Source organism: Wyeomyia smithii, chromosome 2 (genome assembly GCF_029784165.1).
Source record: "Wyeomyia smithii strain HCP4-BCI-WySm-NY-G18 chromosome 2, ASM2978416v1, whole genome shotgun sequence".
Taxonomy (NCBI): domain Eukaryota; kingdom Metazoa; phylum Arthropoda; class Insecta; order Diptera; family Culicidae; genus Wyeomyia; species Wyeomyia smithii.
Window position 1 is genome coordinate 247107169 of NC_073695.1, and position 23642 is coordinate 247130810.

At 39.6% G+C, this 23642-nt stretch overlaps 1 protein-coding gene across 2 annotated transcripts; it reads right to left on the reverse strand.

Annotated features, from left to right (window-relative positions):
- Positions 1-277: 277 nt before the first annotated feature.
- Positions 278-22275, reverse strand: LOC129724294 (transmembrane channel-like protein 7). 2 transcript variants are annotated; one of them, XM_055679039.1, is made up of 5 exons: positions 21307-22275; positions 13507-13784; positions 13306-13437; positions 5016-5116; positions 278-4950 (listed from the first exon to the last, which is right to left on the reverse strand). In XM_055679039.1, the coding sequence occupies exons 2-5, from the start codon at positions 13667-13669 to the stop codon at positions 2371-2373; spliced, it is 2976 nt and encodes a 991-aa protein (XP_055535014.1). In that variant the 5' UTR covers positions 13670-13784; positions 21307-22275; the 3' UTR covers positions 278-2370. The 2 variants fall into 2 exon arrangements, with proteins under 2 accessions (XP_055535014.1, XP_055535016.1); XM_055679041.1 differs by lacking the exon at positions 21307-22275 and adding an exon at positions 14165-14414.
- Between the last annotated feature and the right edge of the window lie 1367 nt (positions 22276-23642).

Genomic DNA, 23642 nt, shown 5'->3' on the forward strand with positions numbered 1-23642 from the left:
AATTTATTCAAAAACAAGTTTTTCAAAAACCATAAATGGGTTAACGAAGAAATTTTATGAATTGGGTTTAAAAAGCTTAAAAGGAAGAAGTTTTAACTTTAACTAAGAATCTAGAATAAAAAGTTAGATTGATGAGAAGCCACAAAACAATTTAAAAAGGTAAAATTAGAATTTAAATGATTTAAAACTAGCGCCTATTGGAAATGTCGTTCGCTTAATTTTGGAGGGGAATTTGAGCCAAAAAAATTCGGATGACAAAAATTTATAAACAAACCAGTTTAGAATAATTTTATATACAAAGGTTTATTTTTTGATTCATTGTTGTTGTTTTTTTACTTTGTTCGCGGCTGTGTCACTATTATCCCTCGGTTTGTATACAAATAGAAATTACACAAATTGGATCGCGCTGCTTTTTGTTGAATATGCGTTCAGTTTACGTTTCCACTCAGTTAATGTTTACTGGAATAATTGTCGCATTTCTTGTGTACGCGAATGTGCTTGCTGAGTTGTGAAATCCTGCTTTGTTGTTCGGTTTAGTGCTATACATTCGATCTACACCGAATTGTATTTTTTTTGTAGCTTCATTTACGTATATGAAGAGTTTTTCTTGCTATTCAAATCTCTGGTGGAGTTCGAACACTTCTGTGTAGTGATGATGAATATCAAGTTGTTCTCCAATAAGTGTGTGGCGTGGTGATGGTTTGAACTTTGAACAAACATATTTTCTTCGTGCAAATAGATATTTAGCTTATGATGAACAGCACTCTATGCTGCTGCGTTGAATGGAAAACACTACAAAGCTTGATACTTATGCTGTGGACTTGATTCAATACAAATGCAATTGTGTTTTTTTTCGTGTGAACTTGCTTTACATGTACGTTTGCGCTGAAATGGTTTTGCACATTGACTACGGCTTGAATAAGATGAAAGCATCTGATAATGTATTGAATACTAAATGACAGAGTTTCTACTTGTGATGATCGATTACTGACTGACGGATAGAGATTATTGTTTTTATTTACACTTATTTAGTTTGTTTGTTTGCTGCTTCTATAATGTATTTTCTCTATATTTGTATTCGTACCGTAATTTGTTCGGTTTTTCAGTTAGTTTACAACTAGCGCAAAATGGCAGTCTCTTGTCTGTACTTTTATTGTGTGTATAAAAAATTTCCTTTAACTAGTCATCCTTTGTTATTCAATCAAGCACTGCAAACGAAATAATAGTTATGTTGAAATAATCAAATATCGATAATTGCTGCTGTTAATCTATAGATTATGTTTATACTGAAAGTGATTTTTAAAAGGAGACGTAACTTTTGTTTTGCAATTTCGCCCATTTGTTTTGTGTTATAGTTTAGCTAGCGTTTTTTTAAAACGTATAAGACTTACATCTAAAAATTTTACTAACATTGAACTGCGTTTGTTCGCGATCCTATCAGCAGATGGCAACCGGGGAATCATATTCGTTCGATTGTGTTCCGCTAGTTATGCTATAAAATTTAAATAAATAATTTAGTCATAGTTCGCTTACAAAAAGGTGGAATATAATATCACGTTTTCGCTTATGTTGTGTTCATTCATTAGTTTTGAAAATAACCTAAAAAAAGCTAGACAGAACATCGAAGAAAAATACTAGAACTAGGAAGATAGTAGAACAACCTATACAATCTCAAACTATACAGTCTATCCGGGTGTGACGAAATTTCGCTCACGGACTTCGGGTTCGGTTATGTTGGCATATTTGGAAGTGATCAGTTGTTACCGAGACTAGACGTTAGTCTAGGCTATCCCGATTAGGTGGCATAGGACTTTGAGGGATATTAAGCCAATCCGTTGATAGCACTCTCAGAGTTCAATGAAAATTTGTGAGTTTGGTGACATCAGCAATTCAAGCAGCTTTGCATACTTGAAATTTCAAATAAGACATATGATTTTGATATATTTTTTACTAAAAAACTATAGAATTAAAATTTTGGTAGAATAATGAAATCAGGGCAATTGATTGAGCTAAAATAATTTTTTTTTCTAGAAGCCATTCATACTTTCTAAGATGGGTACTTTTATGATGAAACAGTTTTCTTTCGCGCCTTCTACGCTTTTTCCAGAAAAAATGTTTCAAAAAAACGTCAAATTTGACTATAAAATGTATGGTTGAGTATTTTCTATGACAATATGAATAATAAACTTTGCTGTTTTGAGTGAAAAATTCGAACAAAAACCTTACCCAAAAGGATGTATTTTTAAACATTTGAAGTATCCAAATTGCCAAAACTACAAATGCGACCAAACTTGAAGTTTCAGTGATATCTGAGAGATTGTTGCTAACTCTATCACTCCGCTGTCTAAGCTTCCACGGGTTTTGATTGGCTTATTTGCATTCTCCCGAAGCATTCTCCTTACGGTCGCGGTCTCTACTGCTTGGCTTCGAGTCCCGATCTGCCCGAGGAGGCAACGGAGGTTGCTGCTCTTGAGGGTCCTGTTTCAGCTGCACCGGTTTCGGTGGAGCTACCGGAGGAGTGTTCGAGTGTTGTATATTATTTGCCTGCTGGGGGAGCATTCCCTGTTCAGCTGCTTGTCTCATCATACGTTTTTGGTACTCCTGCTGTTGCTTGATGAACAAGCTAAGACGGCTCAGCAGAAACTGCTTATCGTGTCCCTCTAGAACAAGCTGATGCTTGAGAACTGATACCATATGCCGGTTGGCTGCCGAAACGGCATAATAGTAGTAGATGAAGAAGGTAAGAACCACAAAGCACGGAACCGCGAAAGAAGCCGTGCCGAAGTAGAAGATGATGTTTTGGAAAAACAATGGCATCTTCATGAAAGCATTTATGGCCCGATCCCAGACCGAAGGAAGTCCTCGAAATGGACCGCATGATCGGGAAGGAATGATCTCGGCACATGCGTAGACTACTGGTATGATCGCAACCGTGAAGGATATCAGCAGCGTTGACATGAACAAGGAATTCGATCGTGACGCCCGATATAAAATTGAAGAAGGATTCGAATTGACGAGACAGGCAAACTTCTTAATGTAAAACATAAAAAAGAACAACACAGCTGCTATCAAGGGAAGGAAAGGGGTGTAGAATGTTCCAAGCCAGCAGAGGGTTTGCGAATAGATGACATCCAGCACATGTTTCGAAAGCTCGAATTCTTGCTCTCCGATGAACTTCGCAATACGACTGTTGGAGTGCCGCGCGCAAATGGCACGAGGAAAATTGACGAAAAATGTCACCAGAAAGTGGGTGACGAAGTCCACGATGAACAGTTTGTAGAACTGCTGACCTACGAACGTTTCCCAGCATTGAGGTGTGCCACGGGTAGCATCATAACATTGATCAATCGAGGTGGAATTAGTTTCAATGGTATAATAAGCTGAGAAATCAGTTCCGTTTGTTGCCGTTTGAAACGATTTGGGCTTGATGAGAAAGTAAAACCGACTTAACAGAACTGCCAGCGAAGACAGTCTCAGAAATACGGTCCGGAAGAGAGAGATTTTGATTACAAATAGTGGAGAATATTTCTCGAACTGAACAAGGTAGTTAAAGAAAAGTGGAACTACAAGATTCATACATACGATCGCAATATAGGGAAGGAACTCGTAGAAGAGCACTTCTAACCGCTGGGACAGGTTGTACTCTATTTGGTCCGTCATTGTCGGCGAGGAGGAAGAATCTCGTGAGATCATGTAATATGGAGGAGTTGAGCTAGTTGACGTCGCCTCCAATGTAGTGGAATATCCAAACGAGGAGATCGTTTGCCATGACGGAACGCGAGGAAAATTAACCAAATGATTGGGTTGAAAGTTTGGCTCTAATTTGGACATTGACTCGTTGAACAGTACGTATATAATCACTACTGCTATCAGCAGTATCATCACGACTACAAAATTAATGAAAAATCGTATTGCAATAAGCTTAACCATAAAATCTCGCGAACGATTAATACGCTCATTTTCGAAACGCTTCGTATGAAGCAGCGAACGAATCTCATTATAAAGTGCCTTATGTTTAATATCAGCGGACTTTTCATTGTGAATACAAAAGTCCCAGCCTCCGAAGACTAAATTACAGTACTGATAGAACAGACCTTCGCCCTCGGCAATGCGATCTTTGAACTGCCGAACGACTGCCTTCATGATCGCAATCAACGCGACCACGTAGCAAATGGCCGTTATTATCACGTAAACTAGGGGGAAGTCGTAGTACAGAACCGTACCAGAGCTTGCTCCAGTTCTACTTTGGTCGATAGCTTCCTCCGCTTCCATCATGAATGCTTCGAAATAACTGTCGTTTAGACTGCTGAAGTTACTACTCCTTATCTCTTCCGCAACCGCACTCATAACGGTGGCACTAGCCGCTGTAGTACTAATAATACTGCTGCTACTGATGCTGCTATTAGATGGCGCCATTGTCGTAGTCATCATCGTTGTCGACGTTGTTGTTGTTGTCGTCGTCGATGCTGTCCTGATGGCTAACGATGCGAGACGGTCCTCTAGAGGACTATACCCATAGATCATGTTGGTGTACATCCCGTAGAATAACAGTGTACCCTCCATAAAGCCCGTACCCTGTATGACATCCAGCACAGAGAAGTGCACGTTTCGCGTAGCATTTACGTACGACTCCGAGCAACATTCTACCGAGGTCGGATCCTGCTGTTGCTCACAGGGCACATCCTGGGGCTCCGTAAGGATCAGATGTGGCAGTACGATGAACATCGACATCAGCCCAAACACGATCAGGTTGAGAAACATCAGCCATCGCAGAAAGAGGAAATACGCGACCACTCCGGTGCCGAAGTTGCCCTCTATGGTTTTCAGTGACATTCGCCACAGCTCCAGCTTGGTGCGGTACTCGCTCCACTTGGCCCGGATGCTTTGCCACGCTTTCCGGCGGCGCCACTTGATTTGTTCGAAGCCTTGCAGGCGCAGTTTGGTGGCGTTCTGAAATGACGAGAGGGATTTGAAAAAAAAAAAATACGAGCGGTACGTTGTCTGCTAGAAATTACCTGTAGTTGAGCTTTCATTTCACGTTTTTGTGCCATCGGAACGGGCATTGATTTGATTTCCTGTATTTCCTCCCATGTACGTTCTTCGTTGATAAGGTTTTCTGGAAAAGAGATGTAGTTTATGAAGGTTTTGAAGATGTTTTTATTAAACTGAATATTGAGTATCTGAGCGAATTTGAGTATGAAGTAAAATTTTGGGGCTGTCAGTATTTCAAATTCAATTTTCGATCAAAAAACCTCAAGGTAATTTTAGGTACATCGCTCAAACGTATATCGTAAAGAGCTTGAATGTTGTAGCAGTAAAACTATCAACATATATTTTATGTATAACGGAGACAACGAAGGTCTAGTTTTGGACAACGAAGGTTAAAGTTTTGGAACAAATTTGAAAAATCTGGAAATTTTTTTAAACTTTAACAAAAACTTTAAAAGATAAAAAATACATATGGTACTTATTACGGGAATCACTTTACGGTGAAACATATATTCCCTCCCACGCTCACTTCACTTTTTGAGACTTATTCCCGATTCTACCTCAAGTGAAGTGACAAAAACAATCTCCGTGAAGTGAGACTGCCAGTGAAGTGAAATTGAGAATAGGACAAGTCATATGAGAATGTTTCCCAGCTCAAACAATTTCTAAGTCCCAGAAGTCGATTTTTTCTTTTTTCTATATAACACCAGATCTTGACGTTTTCTGCATTTCTAGACATTTGGCATAAAAAAAAAAATTCTTTTCCGGTATCGAAAAATTTCATGAACTAGCGTGCATTTTTTTCATCGGTAAACAATTGAAACTTCAACCGCTTTAAGGCATGGATCGAATGCTGATTCATTTCATTATTGAAAAATAAATCTAATATTTACCATTAGATCACAAATCAATGAATTTTTCTGACTTGTCCCTTCTTCGTGGAATCATTTCACCGTTTAAAATGGTCGTGGAATAATTCCACGCGCAACGCCGCTTATTCCGGTTTCACTTCAGTGATATAACACTCATAATAACCCGGATTTCAAGGCAGATTCCACTTTGCGACGTTTTTCTCACTCACGTGAGTCCCGTACGTACTTTACTTTACTTTAAGGCGACAGACCGATTTCGATCCAGTGCCGAATCCAGAATACGTCGCCATGTCCCTCGGTCTTGGGCTGCTATCCTCCAATCGCCCCTAACACCTATTTCGCGTGCATCCTCGTCGACAGCACACATCCAACGAGTGCGGGGACTACCCCGAAGTCGACGACCTCTATCGGGATTCCTGCTAAATATAGCCTTCGCTTGACGCTCATTCGGCATTCTCGCTACATGCCCAGCCCACTGAAGCCTGCCGTGTTTTATCCGCTTGACTATATCCGCCGATTTGTATGCCTGGTACAGACTGCGGGACCTTAGGGGCCAGCCACATACCACGTGGACAGATTATTAACGATTTTGACCCCCCCCTCCCCCTCCGTGGACAACGGCCCATATAAATTCCAAAAAAAAATGGTATGGAGCGTGGACATTAGCCAACCCCCCCCCCCCCAAAGCTGTCCACGTGGTATGTGGATGGCCCCTTAGCAGGTTATGTAATCCGTAAAAGGCCCTGTTTGCGGCTGCTATTCGCCTCTTTATCTCACGGCTAACCTCGTTGTCACATGTCCCTAATGTTCCCAGGTAAATAAATTCGTCGTGTACTTCAAATGTTTCCCCCTCTAGCACCACCGCAGCACCAACCTCCGACGGACTACCACGTACTCTGCCAGCCACCATGTATTTCGTTTTGGCAGAGTTTATGACAAGCCCTAATCTCGCAGCTTCCCTCCTGAGAGGTCCGAAGGCCTCTTCCACAGCTCTACGGTTGATACCAATGATGTCGATATCGTCCGCAAAACCGAGAAGCATGTGCGACTTCGTAATGATGGTGCCGCTTCTCTGCACACCAGCCCTCCGTATAGCACCTTCCAATGCGATGTTGAACAATAAGTTCGACAGCCCGTCACCCTGCTTCAAACCATCTAACATCACGAACGAGTCCGATATCTCACCGGCTATCCTGACGCTTGATGTTGAACCTTCAAGGGTGACACGTATCAGTCTAATCAGCTTTGTTGAGATGCCATGTTCGAGCATAATCTACCATAACACATTTCTCTTAACTGAGTCATACGCTGCCCTGAAGTCTATGAACAGATGGTGCGTCTGCAAGTTGAATTCTCAAAATTTATCGAGGATTTGTCGCAAGGGAAACATTTGGTCCGTCGTGGAGCGTCCCCCTCGAAAACTGCACGGATCCAGTCTGTGGAACAGGATGCGGGAGAGAATTTTGTACACGGTGTTGAGTAGAGTTATACCCCGATAATTGCTACAGTCCAGGCGATGACCTTTTTTGTAGATCGGGCACATGAAACCCTCCAACCAGTCCGAGGGCAATTCTTCATCAGACCACACTCTCAGCATGATCCGATGGATGGCACGATACAGCTGTTCGCTCCCGACTTTGAAGAGTTCAGTGGGAATGCCGTCCTTCCCGTCCCGGCTGCCTTGCAGTTTCTCAGCTCTTTCATTGCTTTCTTCACCTCGTCCATGGATGGTGGATCTACAGCTTGACCATCATTCCCGTAATAGGACTTTATTCACTTCACGCTGCTTTCACCGTGGAGTGACTCCCGTAATAAGCACCATATTTTTCAGGAGTCAATTATTCTCGAGCCAAGTTTGCTAATCATTGCTTAGCGTCTGGCTGATAAAATAACTTAAATAATTTTAAAAAAAGGGAGGGTTGTGTGCAAAGCCACGACCGCAAGGTTGAAGTAAAATACTTTTACACAGCTCTACTTACGGCTGTACATTAACCTACGGCCGGCGAATCGGTTCGCGCCGCTTTTCGCGTTTAGCCTGGCAGAGGCCTAATGCGCACGGCCAACACAATAGAAAGGTGTTTTTTTTTTCACATTGAAAATTAGACACGGCTTTACTGAAGTAAGTGTTGGCAAATGCATCTACCGCTAATACCGCCGCTATCGTACAAAAGCGCGTCGTTTCATGTGGGGAATAATATCAACAACGAAAAATTACGCGCATCTAAGAACACCCGAACTGTATCGCCGTGCCGCTTCCATTTACTTCCTTATAACATCGGCCTTAGGGAAGTACTGGCTTCACCTACCGCTGAGGCTGTTACCATACTGCTACTGGTACCCAAAGCTATTAACTCTTCAAATAAAGTGTTTTATTTGTCCTCAAAAGAACAATTGTTCAATTCCATATCGGAGTAACAATATTGGTTTTATCAGAGTTTTATAGCGCCTAATACAGCCAAAACAGCGCTATAAAACTTTGATAAAACCACTTTTGTTACTTGATGCAATCACATCTGTGTAATATTACCGACAGTAACATTCTTCGCTCGCGTTGGCGTTCAGCCTGGCAGAGGCCTGAGACGTGGTGACCAACCACAGGGCAAGTGATTTGTTTATTTTGAGGGCAGCCACAGGCGCAACCTGCTGCTATCCTCTGTTACTGCTGAGTGCTGATATCTGCTGCTACTGCTGTCAACGTTGTGAAGGTCCATCCAGCTCACCTTCCGACTAATGAATGTAGCTAGTTTTCCCAGAAACACTCTTTTATAGCCGAAGGGTGCTACGAAATAGGCCACGCCTTTCTTTTCAGTTGTACCATTTTCTAATGTTCTTTAGAGGAATTATTATACAACTCGCATTTGATTTTTGTATCCAGCGAATAAACAACGATGGTGCTCTCACACACGCAACGGTTTTAACCCGTATCTTATTGCGGTTTGTAACATCAAGCGATTTCGTTTGCTCGCTGTTGCGTGTTGCATCATGTTGCAACTTGGAAGCTGGGAGACGACGAAATTCTGTTAATGCTGATTGATTGAATCGACTTCATATTAGCTCTGCATAGTCGAGCTTACTGTCTTTGTGAATGCGTTCTAACAGGGCAGTTTGTTATTCAAAGTCGGTCATGCTGATCGCAGCCTTTGCGCTGCCCCTACAGTGGGGGGTTTACTAAATAAAGTGAAAATTAGACAACTACAACAGCATTGGATTGCATCCCGCACAGAATGTCTGCTTGTGTTGATGCCAGAAAATTATTAACCTTCAAACATTTGTTTATTTGCCTTGAAAAAGGCGTTTTGCGGTTCAAAATCGGTTGCTGATCACAACCTTTGAGCTGCCCGAACAGTGGGGGAATTAAGATACACGGACAACATGGCCTGTGAAAGCTATTTCACAGTCAGTGAATCAGACGGGCGCGACAGATTTAAATTGCTAGGATCCAACACAGAATGCTTGCTTGCGTTGTCGAAAATTATCAACTTTCAATGACTTGTTTATTTGCCTTGAAAAAGGCATTTTGATTTCCTTAATTGGATTTCCTGATGGCAATCTTCATGTTGCCCAAACAGTGGGGGAATAATGGCAGTCTGGCGACACACGCTGAGAAAAACCGCGCTGCTCCTGAGACGTGATGACCAACCACAGGGCTAGGGCTGCTGCTAAGGAAGGACGAATGCTGTTGTCGCTGTCTAGAACTATTATGAGCGGCTTCGGCTGAAACAGGCTCTTATATAGGCCAAATAGCATGTTTTCAATTGCAAGGTATATGATTCTGTCGACCGTGCTTGGGAAGCAATCATATAACGACCAATCAGAGATCGAATTTTTCGTTTTGACAAGGCTTGACTATTTTCAATAGTACAATAGTGTGAATAATAAAATTACAGTTATTTTATTTTGGGAAGAATCTTAGAAGATTTTCTAATCTATTGCTGCAAGAACGAAGGAAATCCATCGGATACTAACCGATTTATTAGCATTTGAAATTGGACATATTTTTCACTTTTTTCGGTTTTAGATTTTCATTTCACATCCCTATGTAGCCGAACTTCCTGAGAGAAGTATTCTACTTCAAAAATACCTTTTTTTTTTAAAATCAGCATCGCAGATAAAAGTACTTAGTTCTCGATAGTTTTCTCTGTATGGACGATTTACTGCGGCCATAAACATTGATTTTATGTTAAAATAATTTTTCAAGCCTAGTGACTTGGCTGTCAATCAAAATATATACCAGAACGCATATTTGAATAAAATTGTGGTTCCATTACTTACAAAACACCATAGCAATGAAAAGTATGTGTTTTAGCCTGATAAAATATCATCGCATTACGTAAAAAAAACACAAACGTTCCTGAACAATACTCGATTCCATTTTTACCCCAAATACGCAACCCAAGAAATCTACCTTAGTGTCGTCCAATCGAAGATTTCCTTGGGATTTTAAATTCCTTCAGTGCAACCATAACTGGATCAATGAACTGCAAACCGTTGATTGGTAGAGTCAAGAGCTGCATTCGAAAAGCTGACGTGAAGGCCGTACAACGCTTTTGTTTCGGGATTATAAGAATGCTTCATCGGAAGGTCGATAACGGTTCTTTCTCAAATGTTCAATATATTTCGATTGTTCATGATGAAACCTTTTTCATGAAAAATAAATCAGTTTTTCTTTAAGTTCATCCACCTTTTCTAACAACAGTAGAAAAAAATCCAAAATTAGGTGAGCTCCGAGGTGAGGTTCATTTCTCACACCAAGTTCCCCAAAAAGCTGCTGCTGTGCCTGACAATGAGAAGAGGATGTCAATGCCGCGTTTCTTTCACTCTGGGCTGGCCGTGAACGGGGAAATATATAGTACGTCTGCTGGAAGTTGCGTCGTTTATCAAGAAATATCATAAGGGCGAAGACGCCGGATCTGGCGTCGGCTCACTACTCGAAGCGATCGTTGGAGAAGATTGAGCGGCTGAATATCGATGTGGTACCTAAGTCGGCAAACCCGCCTAACGCTCCCCTGCTGCGTCCCATCGAGAATTTCTGGGCAAACCTATTCAAGTTCGTTTCCAGTGCCTCTTCGCAAAGATATTCTTAAGTGGTGATCTGATTAAACCTCTTTTATACTTTCTTTTTAATGGGATTTACTACGTTCAAATTACATTAAGAAGACTCACAAACTGCTGAGCAGGTTTTATAAGCTTCTTGTTCATTTGTTAGATAAACTCGAATTCGAGGATTAAAATGGTTTTCGGAGGTTTCTTAAAAATCTTCGATTCCAGAACGGTTTTGGATATGATTATGGTTCATTTTGAAAGAGAATGAGTTCGATTCCGTTTTATAAATCTTAAAAAATAGCTTTCCTTTTTGTGAATCATTTTTTCTTTTGTAAATTTTTACAAACAACTTTCAAAGCCGGATCAAGAGGTCTTTGGTATTGACGTCTCCGTGTGTTCTTCAAACGTATGAAGTTCAATATCAATAATTGATGTACCTATTACATTTTACTCGAGCCCTAGGAACTGGAAACTCAAGTTCACTTTGATTCGTGGTGTCGGTCACTCGCTTTATCTTCAGCCATCTTCTCTGTACGACAATCGTTTCTAGAATGATCGCCTTAGGAAGTCTTCGTCTAATGGGATTTTTCCCCTCCATTGACCCATTTTCTTTTCACTCCCGTTTCGGTCAAAGTTTGCGTTTTCCCCTTTATCAACGCAACTTCATTTTAATTCTGTAAACGTCGAAGTTCGCGTTCATCTTCAATAAATGCTGTTGTAAGGTTTTCCGTTTGTGCGTTCGTAGTATCACTGAAACGAATTGATTCGCTTATTTTCTGGGAGTAAACATCAAGCTCAATACCTAGAAATGATTTCTCTGTCTGATCCTAATACTTTCTTCAATAACTAAGCAGCATCGAATAACAATTCAATACGGTGTTAGGTGTCATTCATATTATTTTGGAGCAAGGATTTTTTTAACTTATAATTTAAGTAATTGCTTGATACCGTGTACAACATCACGCAACGTTGTAAGGTTCTAACGATCCTGTTGGTAACCTGTCTGTAACTAATGAGCTGTCATAAGTTCTGTTTTTGTTTTGTGTCTGTCTTGGTTCCTACACGTGGATTGATATCTGTCCCAATTGATCTTGTGATAATTATACACACAACTAATACAATTTAAAACAGTTTTATGGGATATGGAAGCCGAACAATCTTTGAATAATATTTTTCCACTGGGATTTTTTTTGTTTTGCAAATCTCCCTTGAAATCATTTTTTTGCTCATCAGTGCATTGTAAAGGCAACACTGCAGCTATAAATAAAATGAAAATATTTGTTTCAATCTTAATTCCCAAACTTTCAATAACAAGTGCATTATTCATAAGTCCCACGTACTTTGAAAGGAAACTAAAAGAAACAGTACTTTTTATATTTCTTTTATAGAACGTGGGACTTATGAATAATGCACTTTATGGGCAATATTCATAAAACCCAAATTATATAAAATGTAGCAGAAGCTCATTTAAGGTGAATAAGTTTAGATTGTTAAAATGTAAAACGGAAGCAGAACACGGTTCACTTAAAACAATCAAAAAATTCAACGAGATGCGTTGATTGCATCTGCTCTAGATTAACCGTCTTCGTGTTCATATATTCTATGACACAAGTCAGTGCACTTAGCGCTGATTAGATTTATTGTTGCCCTCTAGTCTAACGAGAGTCATGCCCCTCTTTCTTGCGATGATAAGTTTGCAGTCCAACGACCTCGAAACGGCGCGAACTAGCGAATCACTTCAGCTTCAGCGACAACGAATACAAGTGGCGATAAGTTAGCCAACCGGGACATACACCCAGGATGTCGAATAAAGATGTCGTTATCATTGTCGGCCTCAATGCTGACCGTCGGAACTTTGTCGGATCACAATCAAGCAATTTAGTTGATTGTTCAAAGCGAGAACGCTCTTCTTCAGTAATTTGTCTGGTCGCGTTTCCTGTTGCGTTCTAGTGGCAATGTTGAGTATTATTATCATTTGTTTAGACTTTCACCGATTGGAGCGTCTACAAATTTGCTTTGACCTGTATGATCTCGCTGTGGTTTTCAGCTGAATTGGAAAAGTTTTGTTCACATTATCGTAATTCCTCAACCGGAAACAAGTACGGCTTCGGTGAACATCAACTTGTGGAAAAAGAAAAAAACTATTTCCGTAAATTCGATAACTATATGACATGAACCCTCAGCGCTGTGTCCGTTCAGTGTGTTATTGGTAGTTAATTTCCCTTTGAAATGATAACAACCGGGAAAACATGCGCGTCACGCCTCGCTTGTGATTAGCACCCACAAAAATCAAACAGTCGCTTTGCACTTGGTCACATGTTTATGACGATATATTACGAGCTAAATTTAGGAAGATTTCAAGTTCACAGATAGTGTAGCAAAATTACACAAAATCGCTCACCTGACAGATCGGGTAGTGTGGCCACTTGAATTTCGTGATACTGCGAGCCCCTTCGAGCTGCTGTGGAAAAGCTCGTTCTCCTGCGCGTTCCTTTCGTATCCTGCTGGGATGGTCGCACACGCCGAGTGGTGGCTAAAAGTTAAGAAAAAGTTATTCAACTAAACTGTGCTATCATTCGTCTTTAGCCCTAGCAGAACTTACCATTTCTGGTTTGTTTCGAGGGTAGCAGAGTGGCAATCTTCGATGGATCCCGCTGCATCCCTTCCAGATCGGCCGGATAGCTTTCCTGGTAGAACTCTCCACCGGCTTCCTCCCAGCCCTGGGTTTTACTAGCCCGCGATCGTCGATCTTTGCCGCCAGACATGATGCGCCCGTGGGGTTTACTCCTGGCTCAGCAGCTTATGATAACTACGTGATGGCTACTGCCGACTTGGTCTCACTCGACGGCTAGAATAAAGCATTCGCCTCCAATGATATATCTATAATGAATGATAGAGTCCAGAATAGACAGGGGGAAATTAGCACTTCAAGTTTCTGATTGTCTATCGTGGTGTGATATGACACTGCATATGGGTGGGAATGGAAACGGGAGCGACACTGATTGAGCCACGCAGCAAATGTGACAAGATCAAACGTTTTGATAGTTACAATGCCATTCAAGTAATTTAAGCTCGTTATCATGTTGAGAAAATAAATCGTAAAGTGGTTATGATCTACAATTGCAGTTCGAATGAATTGTTATTGGGCGTATTAACCGAGACGCAGAGCTTGAGTTATAAAATTGAAAATCACAGGAGGGTTGTGTGCAAAGCCACGACCGCAAGGTTGAAGTAGAACACTTTTACACAGCTCTACTTACGGCTGTACATTAACCTACGGCCGGCGAATCTGTCTGGCGACACACGCTGAGAAAAACCGCGCTGCTCCTGAGACGTGATGACCAACCACAGGGCTAGGGCTGCTGCTAAGGAAGGACGAATGCTGTTGTCGCTGTCTAGAACTATTATGAGCGGCTTCGGCTGAAACAGGCTCTTATATAGGCCAAATAGCATGTTTTCAATTGCAAGGTATATGATTCTGTCGACCGTGCTTGGGAAGCAATCATATAACGACCAATCAGAGATCGAATTTTTCGTTTTGACAAGGCTTGACTATTTTCAATAGTACAATAGTGTGAATAATAAAATTACAGTTATTTTACTTTGGGAAGAATCTTAGAAGATTTTCTAATCTATTGCTGCAAGAACGAAGGAAATCCATCGGATACTAACCGATTTATTAGCATTTGAAATTGGACATATTTTTCACTTTTTTCGGTTTTAGATTTTCAATTCACATCCCTATGTAGCCGAACTTCCTGAGAGAAGTATTCTACTTCAAAAAAAAAAAAAATGAGCTCAAATATTTTGAGAGACACGTCTTCTCATTGATAAGATAGCAATAGGTGATATCATAGCGGAGAAAGGCGACATTGCTATCCTTGGCCGTAAAAGATTTCAAGGTATTGAGTCAATCTACTATGGGAAAAAACGTGAACTAATGATAAGATACCTTCACTTTGTCGTCTTTTATTAATTGAATGATTCACGTTTGAACTATGCAGCGTTCTGCAGTCTGCAAGTTTATAACGACAACTCGATAGTGTGTGGCTTTACACAGGAGACGTAGACTACTAGCAGATATAAAGTTTGTTAAACGATTATTAATTATTACGAATTCGATTGGGCAGTAGTAATAAAAAATTAAAATATGGACAAAATTCTTGCGAGCAATGTTTTTTTTTCGATGCAATCATAGTTACGGGATTTATAGGTTCGATGTTATATCGTATTGTGGGACATAACGTACATTTCATGGATAAATGTTAAAAACATGCATGCTTGTTCAAAATGAAACAGTACCTGAATATCAACCCAACGAACTTTGTTGGTAATTATCATGAAGCTAATTGACGAAGATGCTAACCACATATGTTTCAAATCGTGCATTCCAGGTAGAACAGAAAACAAACATTGAAACAGAACAACTGAATTCGGTTTAAACCCGCCTGCCAATACAACGGCAGTCTTAACGGTTCAGGAATCCAAGTCCGCTTTGACGGGTGGCCATGGGTTCGAATCTTAGCAGGATAAGGCCATTTGGTTGTCTAAGAGCTTAAGCAAGGGTTTATTCTCAGGCTCCCCAGGCATAATTGCTTCATGCTGAATTCCCCTGTTGACTTTCTTCCTAACAGAAATAAGTCCCCCCGCAATAAAACTGGTCTGAGTATCAATAAGAGTTTTCTTCAGGGAATTGTAATTATGGCGTGATATTGGCTGGAGCAACGATATTTTGATAAGACTCCTTCTATTTGACAAAATATAAGTCCTTCCTATAATAAAATTGGCCAGAAGTTTTAGTAGTAGGCCCTCTTCAGAGAATTGTGATAGTGACGTGGTACTGGCAAGAGGAACGAGGTTTCAATAGGATTTCTTCCTTTTGACATAATAAGTCCCTTATGGAATAAACCTGGCCAGAGAGAAACTTTAGATGATTTCTATCCAGAGAATTGTAATTTGTCGATTATAACCCATTCCCGGCGGGTGATGCCGTATGGCATCACCTGACATCTAAACTTAAATTACAGCTTAACAACTGCACTTGAAGTTTTGATCAATGAAACGGTTTGAAAACAGATCGATCTTTAATATGCAATACAGGTTATTTTTCGAGGTAAAATCTGATTTCTTTCTTGCGGGAAAGGGTGAATAGGGTGGAAAAAGGCTCGGTTTAATAGGCTTGAAACGGAAGAGTAAAACCTCACACGCAAGCAGAGATACCACCAATAATATGAAATGCGGAGTACAGAGAATATACGCTTCTATCTTTGTTTTGCATAAAGTTCTTTCAATAGTCCAGCAAAGAATGCTAGTTTATTTTCTGTAATGAAAGTACTCGGATAGAGAAAATGTTGACTGAAGAAGTGACAAAGCGCTCACCGTGAGTGTAAATGTGTGTAAAGGTCACATCAATATTGAAGTGCTGTGTGATTTTGCATGGGAGCTCCCGTTATGACGTAACATATTCCACAACGGTAAGTAGTTTGTCTTTCTGTAGTTGTTATTTCACTCTATATTTTGTGTAAAACCAAATGCACAGATCCAAGTGAAGCGTGAATTAATCGCAGCTGATTTCAAGTGCGCAGAAACGTCAAATTTGCGTTTAGCTGTTGAGTTATTCACTATCGTGTTCGTTTTTGCTAGATCGAATTTGGTTACAGACGTGAGCACAATTATGGCAGTCAAAAAATGTACAGTACGTGAGCGAATTCTCTGTTACTTGAAACTATAAATGTTTACGAAGTTCATCTGTTGTTCGCGGGTGTTACGGAAAATATTTTTGAAAGTCTTAAAACACCGCATAATATCGTTTGGTTGCTATAATAAAGTTTCAACAGACAGCAACGAGTACATACAGTTACCGAAAGTTTAATTACTCTAAAAAGCAGTTATTTTGAAACAATAAAAAGCATTTGTCACTGACTAACACTCATCAGCCGCTCAAATCGAGACAAACGGTTTATTCTAAATGTGAAACATTTGCCTAAAGATCAGCTCAGGTTGGTATTTGGCGTTTTAGAAGAATAACTATAGGTACAGCCGAGCGTCTCCGCACCCGGAGGAGAAAAAAAAGACCAACGTAATCACGTTGACAAGTACCTAGTAGACGATTTACGACCGAACTTGACCGCGCAGCATTTCCTTCGCGCATTGGTTGGGATGTGGCCAGGGCGACAGGATAGGAGTCTGTTTGAAGAGTGACATTGGCGCTGCTTTAATATTTTTCTTCTGAATTTCACGATTAGCAACAGACTAAGCGTAATGTACGCCGTTCGCACATGCGTTGTTCGAGTTGACAGACTTGGCAAATTGATCGCAGATGGCTGAATCATTCTTGCGACATTTTTATTCTCAAGATATTGAAATGTCTACTAGTAACCATAGCAACGGATTACTACTACTAGTTGAGGTGCATCGTGCAAGTAAGAAACGAAAAATAGGTCAAGTATTTTTCCATAAACATTTGGCTGTATTTTCGTGTGTATTTCTGTTAAAAAACATTGATAATCAGATTCAAGGAGAAGTTGACAATTTTCAATTGGATGTGTCGTTTAAATTCCAATATTTAAGTTGTCGACCTCAACGCGAAATTTCTGACTAGGCAATTTCTAACACTGCACTTTGCCTAGTGTTGTTTTATACGAAATAAACTGGGCGGTAGAGTATACTCCCGTTGCAATCAAAACACAGTTATTTAGCCAAGTTCAGTGCACGAGTCGGCACGCATTCGATAATCGAAACGTAGCTAATTACTGTACGTAATACGCACACATGGCCGCTCGTGTATCATCTTGGTCCGTATAACGACGGACAATGTGGAGCGAAATTGATTTCAAACTCCTGCAATAAGCGTTGGAATAAACAATCACCTAGACGGCGCTGCAGTGACGTATTCATGTCCATCAGCTCAGAGCGTACCAGACTTATCAAATGCTGTACTTTTCAGTTCCGTGCAATTAGCTTATGTTTGGAATACAATGGGTCAGTTCGACCCTGTACTTGGACAAAATTTAGTAGGTAACTATTTTCAATGTACGATTTTTTATTTAATTTTAATTGGAACGACGAACGAATTACATGTTCTCAGATCTCTGTAAATTTTAATAAACTTTTCAACAGTTTCGAAACGTGTAGGATTGCATCACATAACGGAACCGCTACTATTAAAAAATCGGGGCCGAAACAAGATCAGAAGAAAACGAACAGCAAATATTTTTCCGCGTTCATTAGAGCCACTGAAAGTACAGCGGACAATTTGTCTTCTTTTCACGGTTAAAAGATCTTGAGCATTATGTCAACAGCGAAACAATGTTTGTGCAGATGTTTGTGATGGCGTTGCATGATGGCGACGCAAGGGATGAAAGATGACCAATGTGTGACTGAGGATAGTTATAAAAAGTAACAATTTTTGTTGATTTCAATGGCATGGCTTTTCTGTTGAGGTGGACAGGTTTACAAAATTTTAAAGACGATTGAGAATGGACGAGTTGTTAGGGTCAGGAAGAAAACGAATCTAACGGCTGTTATGTCCATGCTTTGTTGGAGTTTTTTGCACTATGCTATAGAGATATATTGGAAACCGTAGATAAAACAATAAATCAGTTACAGCTGATTTAGTACCTTAGTGCTAATAATTATGACTAGCGAATACAATCAAACATTGGTCATAACTGTTATTGGAACGTACGTTTATTTCATGTAAACAATAAGGTTACGGCTATCCTAAATAGTTAAAATCGAATAAACATTATGCAATAAGCTTTAACATAGAATGCTTTTCTGAGAATACTCGAGCAAAGAATGTTTACGAATGAAATTTCAAAAGAAAGTTGAATTCGTTACATTAACGTGGTGAGTGGAGTGGGAACCAAATTAAATAACAATGTTCTGCACTCTAAATAGAGTTTACAGTTTCTAGTTATGACCCAATTAGATGTGAACACATCTCGTGAAGCTTTATTCCGGCACCCAGTTTAAAGCAAAAAAAAAAAGAAAAAAATCGAAATTTCATTTGATGCATGAGACACAAGCAAAAGCATGGCATCTGAGACCGTTTGTATAAATTGCAGGCCTTCACTTCTTGGACGCAAAGTATTGAAGGCTATTTTCGATCCGCTGAGCTGTGGATCAATAGGCTGCACGGGGAAATCGTTCTCGCAGCCTAAGGTATCGAAGAGAGATCGTTTTACGTGCCGTATGGTTTCGAGCCAAAGGCCGCATTCATATGATGCCATTTGGGCGCACAGACTATGCAAAATTCCACTGCCAAGTAAGACCAGGTAACAGCTACGCAAATCCCAGTTTCTACCACAAATAGATATGTGCAGAACGGAAATAAGAAAGAAGTAATAGTCACATACGAGGGGTTATTTTATCATGTTTCTATTTTAGGCTTCTGTTATTATCTTTGCGGTGTGTAATTATCATAACGGTGCTGTAGACCTAAAGCTAATATTTTCAGAGTTACTCTTGGTATTCTAAGCTTGAAGAAAAATTGTCGACATTTCCAGCCTAAATACTCAACTCCAGTCACGTGTAATGAAAGATAGGTACACAGAATACAACTGGGTATTTGTATGCGAGCGCTACGTGCATTCCCCTATTATAACTGATGCAGAATGAATCTTCATTTACACATTTAATTGAAAACTCAGCGATCCCCAATTTGGACCAAGGAGATCGATTATTTTCCAATCGTTCTCCCAATCAAAACACCGTTCGGAACGTTTATAACATAGATCAAAACAATCGCTCATTTGCCTACTGACGAGAGCATTTATTTATCATCAACACTTGCAAAGTGTTTGGAATTTTCACTCTTGTTGCTCAGCCTGCTCAGTGTCGGTAAACTTCGGTCGTATTTGCACATGACGGATAACTTGCCCTGTTACCGGCTAACGTGATCACATAGCAGAACGGTTCGTGCCGAAAATGTATGCTTTCTTCAGCGTTGATAATGCTTATGTAAATATTTTTACCCCAGCCGAGCACGGGCAGGAAGCAACACAGACAACTACCTGGCTGTATGCGCAATCCGTGCTGGTGAGTAAAAAGATATGCTTTGGAATAAAAAAAAAAATCATTGGGAAACGCAGTCGTGGTGATATAAATTATTTTTTCTTGCAGGTCAAAAATGACATGACCAATTTTCGCAATCTTAGTATCAAATTCAAGATTTTAGCTTGCTATTAAATTTCATTATAATTGGACTTTTACTTAGAGCATCATGCATGAAAACAATGAAAGTCTATTATCTCAAAAATTTTCCTACTGATGTGAATTAAATTAGTGACAAATAACCAAAATGTCTTTCAAACTTTCATTTGATGAATTTCATATTGAAACTTTCTCAAGTGTATACAAAGTACAATGCATCTGGAATCATCAAAAACCTGAACTATTGCTGTATTGGTATTTGCTTGAAAGCTGAATGAATATCATATTATGACCTATGTTTAGTACGCTTTGTTGTACTTTAATTCCAATTGCTAAGTTTAATTGACATTAAGTAGCAATCGGTCATCGTCATCAGACGCTACTAATTGATGTCGTTAACAATTCTGAACTTCAAACAGCTACGCTGCAGTGCAGTGCTATGTTACTGAGCTAGTAATTTGAACCACTTTAGCGTGTATAGTACAGCTGTAATACGACCTCATTTATTAGGCGTCATTCGATGTTATAAGAAATTTTTGATTTTAAAATTTTTTTCACCGATAGGTAACTAATATTTGTGAACGACTGACGAAATAGGTTGTACTTTTTTAGGTGTACCATACTACATAACTTAACATGATTTACATAACAAAGCACATAACTAAACTCGTTTGTCGTAGGATTCTTAGTGCATAAAACTGGCTTGACAGACGATTGATCTTTTACCAGTGTCACACTGTATCACAGCCGGCTTACACACTGTATATGTATGTAGACTAGTACAGTACGAATCAATTATCTTCGAATTTCTAATAGCATGTAAGCTGACTCTAGGTAGAGCCGGTTTGAATGACTGATGACAGCACAATTGAACTGTACCGTCTCGTTACTATATCCGGACCGACTCAGTTAGTAGCTGACGAAACAATATTTTATCATAAAACACTAGTCATTATCTCAGTTTCAAATCATCCTGTTTGTAAAAACAATTGATCGCTGTTTTGGTCGAGAAAAGTTTTTCCCTTCACAGACTTCATCGTTGAACGAAGTAGACAACTAGTTAGACGTGTCGTCGACATGTGCAGTGGCATTCTCTTCCACAAACATATTACTTTCAAGTTGGATGCTGTGTATGTGGTGCACAAGGTGCACAGCATTATGTACACTAGAGCTCATCTTTTTGTTGGCATTCACGAAACGCCATATGCATTTTCATCCAGTCAACCAGATGAAACGACATACTCACTTGAATATTCATTTTTCCATTACTGCAATTGTCTCCGGGCTGCGGTATGCACCGGCCTGAAACACAAGATACTAATCTCCGCGTTTTCCGGGGAGCCGCACCACTATTCGCACCTTCGCCTTGAATGATCCGTGAATATATTCCACCTAGCAGCACTCCCTCGCTGTTTCGGCTCCGTGTACATATTCTGTTTACCACTTCAACTCCTTCCCACGAATGCACTTACACTCCTTGTTAATGCGTTCGGGCTACGACCGTTTCGCCACTGCCCTATAATTTATCACTTGGTATGCATTATTTTCCTATTATTATTTCAATACATTTCTCTGGCCTATTTCATTGCTAGGAGAATTCTGTGGCATTTTTCGTTTGATGGCGGAACTAGGCAAACTTGATATCCATTCACTATTTTACTCATAATTCAGATGACTGATTTCATCAGTCATTCGGATGCTGACTGTACGGTTTAAAATTGATCGCGCTAGACAAAATCGCTCACATTTTTCAACACTTCTGTACCAGTAAGTGGCGTTATGCATTCGCAAAAATTTTCTTTCATTCTTCTTTTACAAGCCATCAACCATCATTTCCACTCACCAGAAATCTCTTCTCACCATTTTCTCTTTGCATGATGATCCTCAACTTTTATCATTTTCTTCCATTGAAAAACATCAATTTCCGGCCAAACTTGAGCATGATTTGGTACGCCAAAGCAGATTTCGTACCACAGAATAGAGATTACTTATTATTACACGCAAATGAATCGCACAGTTCACAAATTTTATTTAATTGTAACCTTATTCCAAATAGACTTTTCAATCACTTCACTTTCGCGGAGTGCCTCTTCCTTTGGCTCGGAAAGAGATCCACCCGACCGCCCAGTTATATACAGTTGACCCGAGACGCGAGCGCACACACCATAGCCGTACACGACCAGCCAGCGCGAGTGCCAAACGCGGTTTGACGTTGACGTCGCACAAGCTCTGCTTGACAGTTTCGATTGGTCAGTCTCACCGTGTGAGTGCAGGCACTCATTGCGCTGCTGACAGCTATAAAACCTACAAAACAGTTTTGCGGACAAGCAGCCCGTACATGGGAGGATCTCAAACAATGTTAATCCGTCAGTGAGTGGATGTGCATTAGGGTGTCCCAAAATAAATCGATGTTGAAAAAGGTAAGATGCTCAACCCTAAATTGAAAGATAATGTTATTTATAGCATTTTTGTAGAACATGTAGACTATCCAAAATATCGTTTTCAGGTTGCCTAAACGTGATTTATGAAAAAATGACTTTTTTAAGCTACAAACCCACTCTTTTGCACTTTTACAATTCTGTTCGATTCCTAAATTTTTCCATATATTTTTTTATTTTTGTAGGGTTGTTTTTGAATTGAGCCCATTACTGCCGTGATATGACAAAGTGACGTAAGTGCCATTTTCTCGAACATGAGTTTTTCATGCCAATTTGTTCATTATTCGAAGACCTATCTTTTGATATCTTCCTTTTCGTAGTTACTCATTTGTACGTTGCATAAAATCAAAAAAAAAACAAAATGACGTTGGCACACACTTCCATACAAAAGTGACGTGAAATTCTTTCGTTTTTGGGCCGTACTGAAAAACTGATCACTTGGATCTACGTCTAAAGGTCATATCACGGCAGATTAAACATCACAAAAAAAAATTTTTTTCTCATAATTTCAAGATAAAACCCTTCAAAACACAAACAAACAAATTTTTTGATCAAAACTGAAATTTTCATTACAAAGCAGGATTTAGGACGAAAATTTACATGAAAAAAGATGCTTGATATCTTATCGGGGAGCTGAGATATTGGCATTTTTCTATGTGATGGAAAACTATGCATTTTAACAAATATGTTAAATAACTGTTTTATTTTGGGAGATAAAATATAACAATTTTCAGAAAAAAATGCATTTTTGGATGGCTGATAACTTAGTAGAAGGTTTAAAAATTCGGAAAAATCTGTAAAAAAGATAGAACGGAAATTGTGATTTTTAGGACCTTCTGATAGAAAATTATATGTTACTCGTAATATGTAAGAGATAGAAACATGGTGTCTTCGGTGAAGTTTCTTGTTTTAAGATAATCAAAAACTTTGTTGAAGACACCTTGCGTCTCTATTATTCCGATTAAAAAGTAAATTCTTTATCTCACTCATAGGTGGATTGATCACCCATCTTTCTACATTAAAAGATGCATTGTTGAATATCCTGAAACTTCACCGAACATACCTTATGGCTATAATCAACATTTGAATCACTATTTAGGAAATTATACGCACAAACGGCGAAATAAAATACTGTGCAATGAAG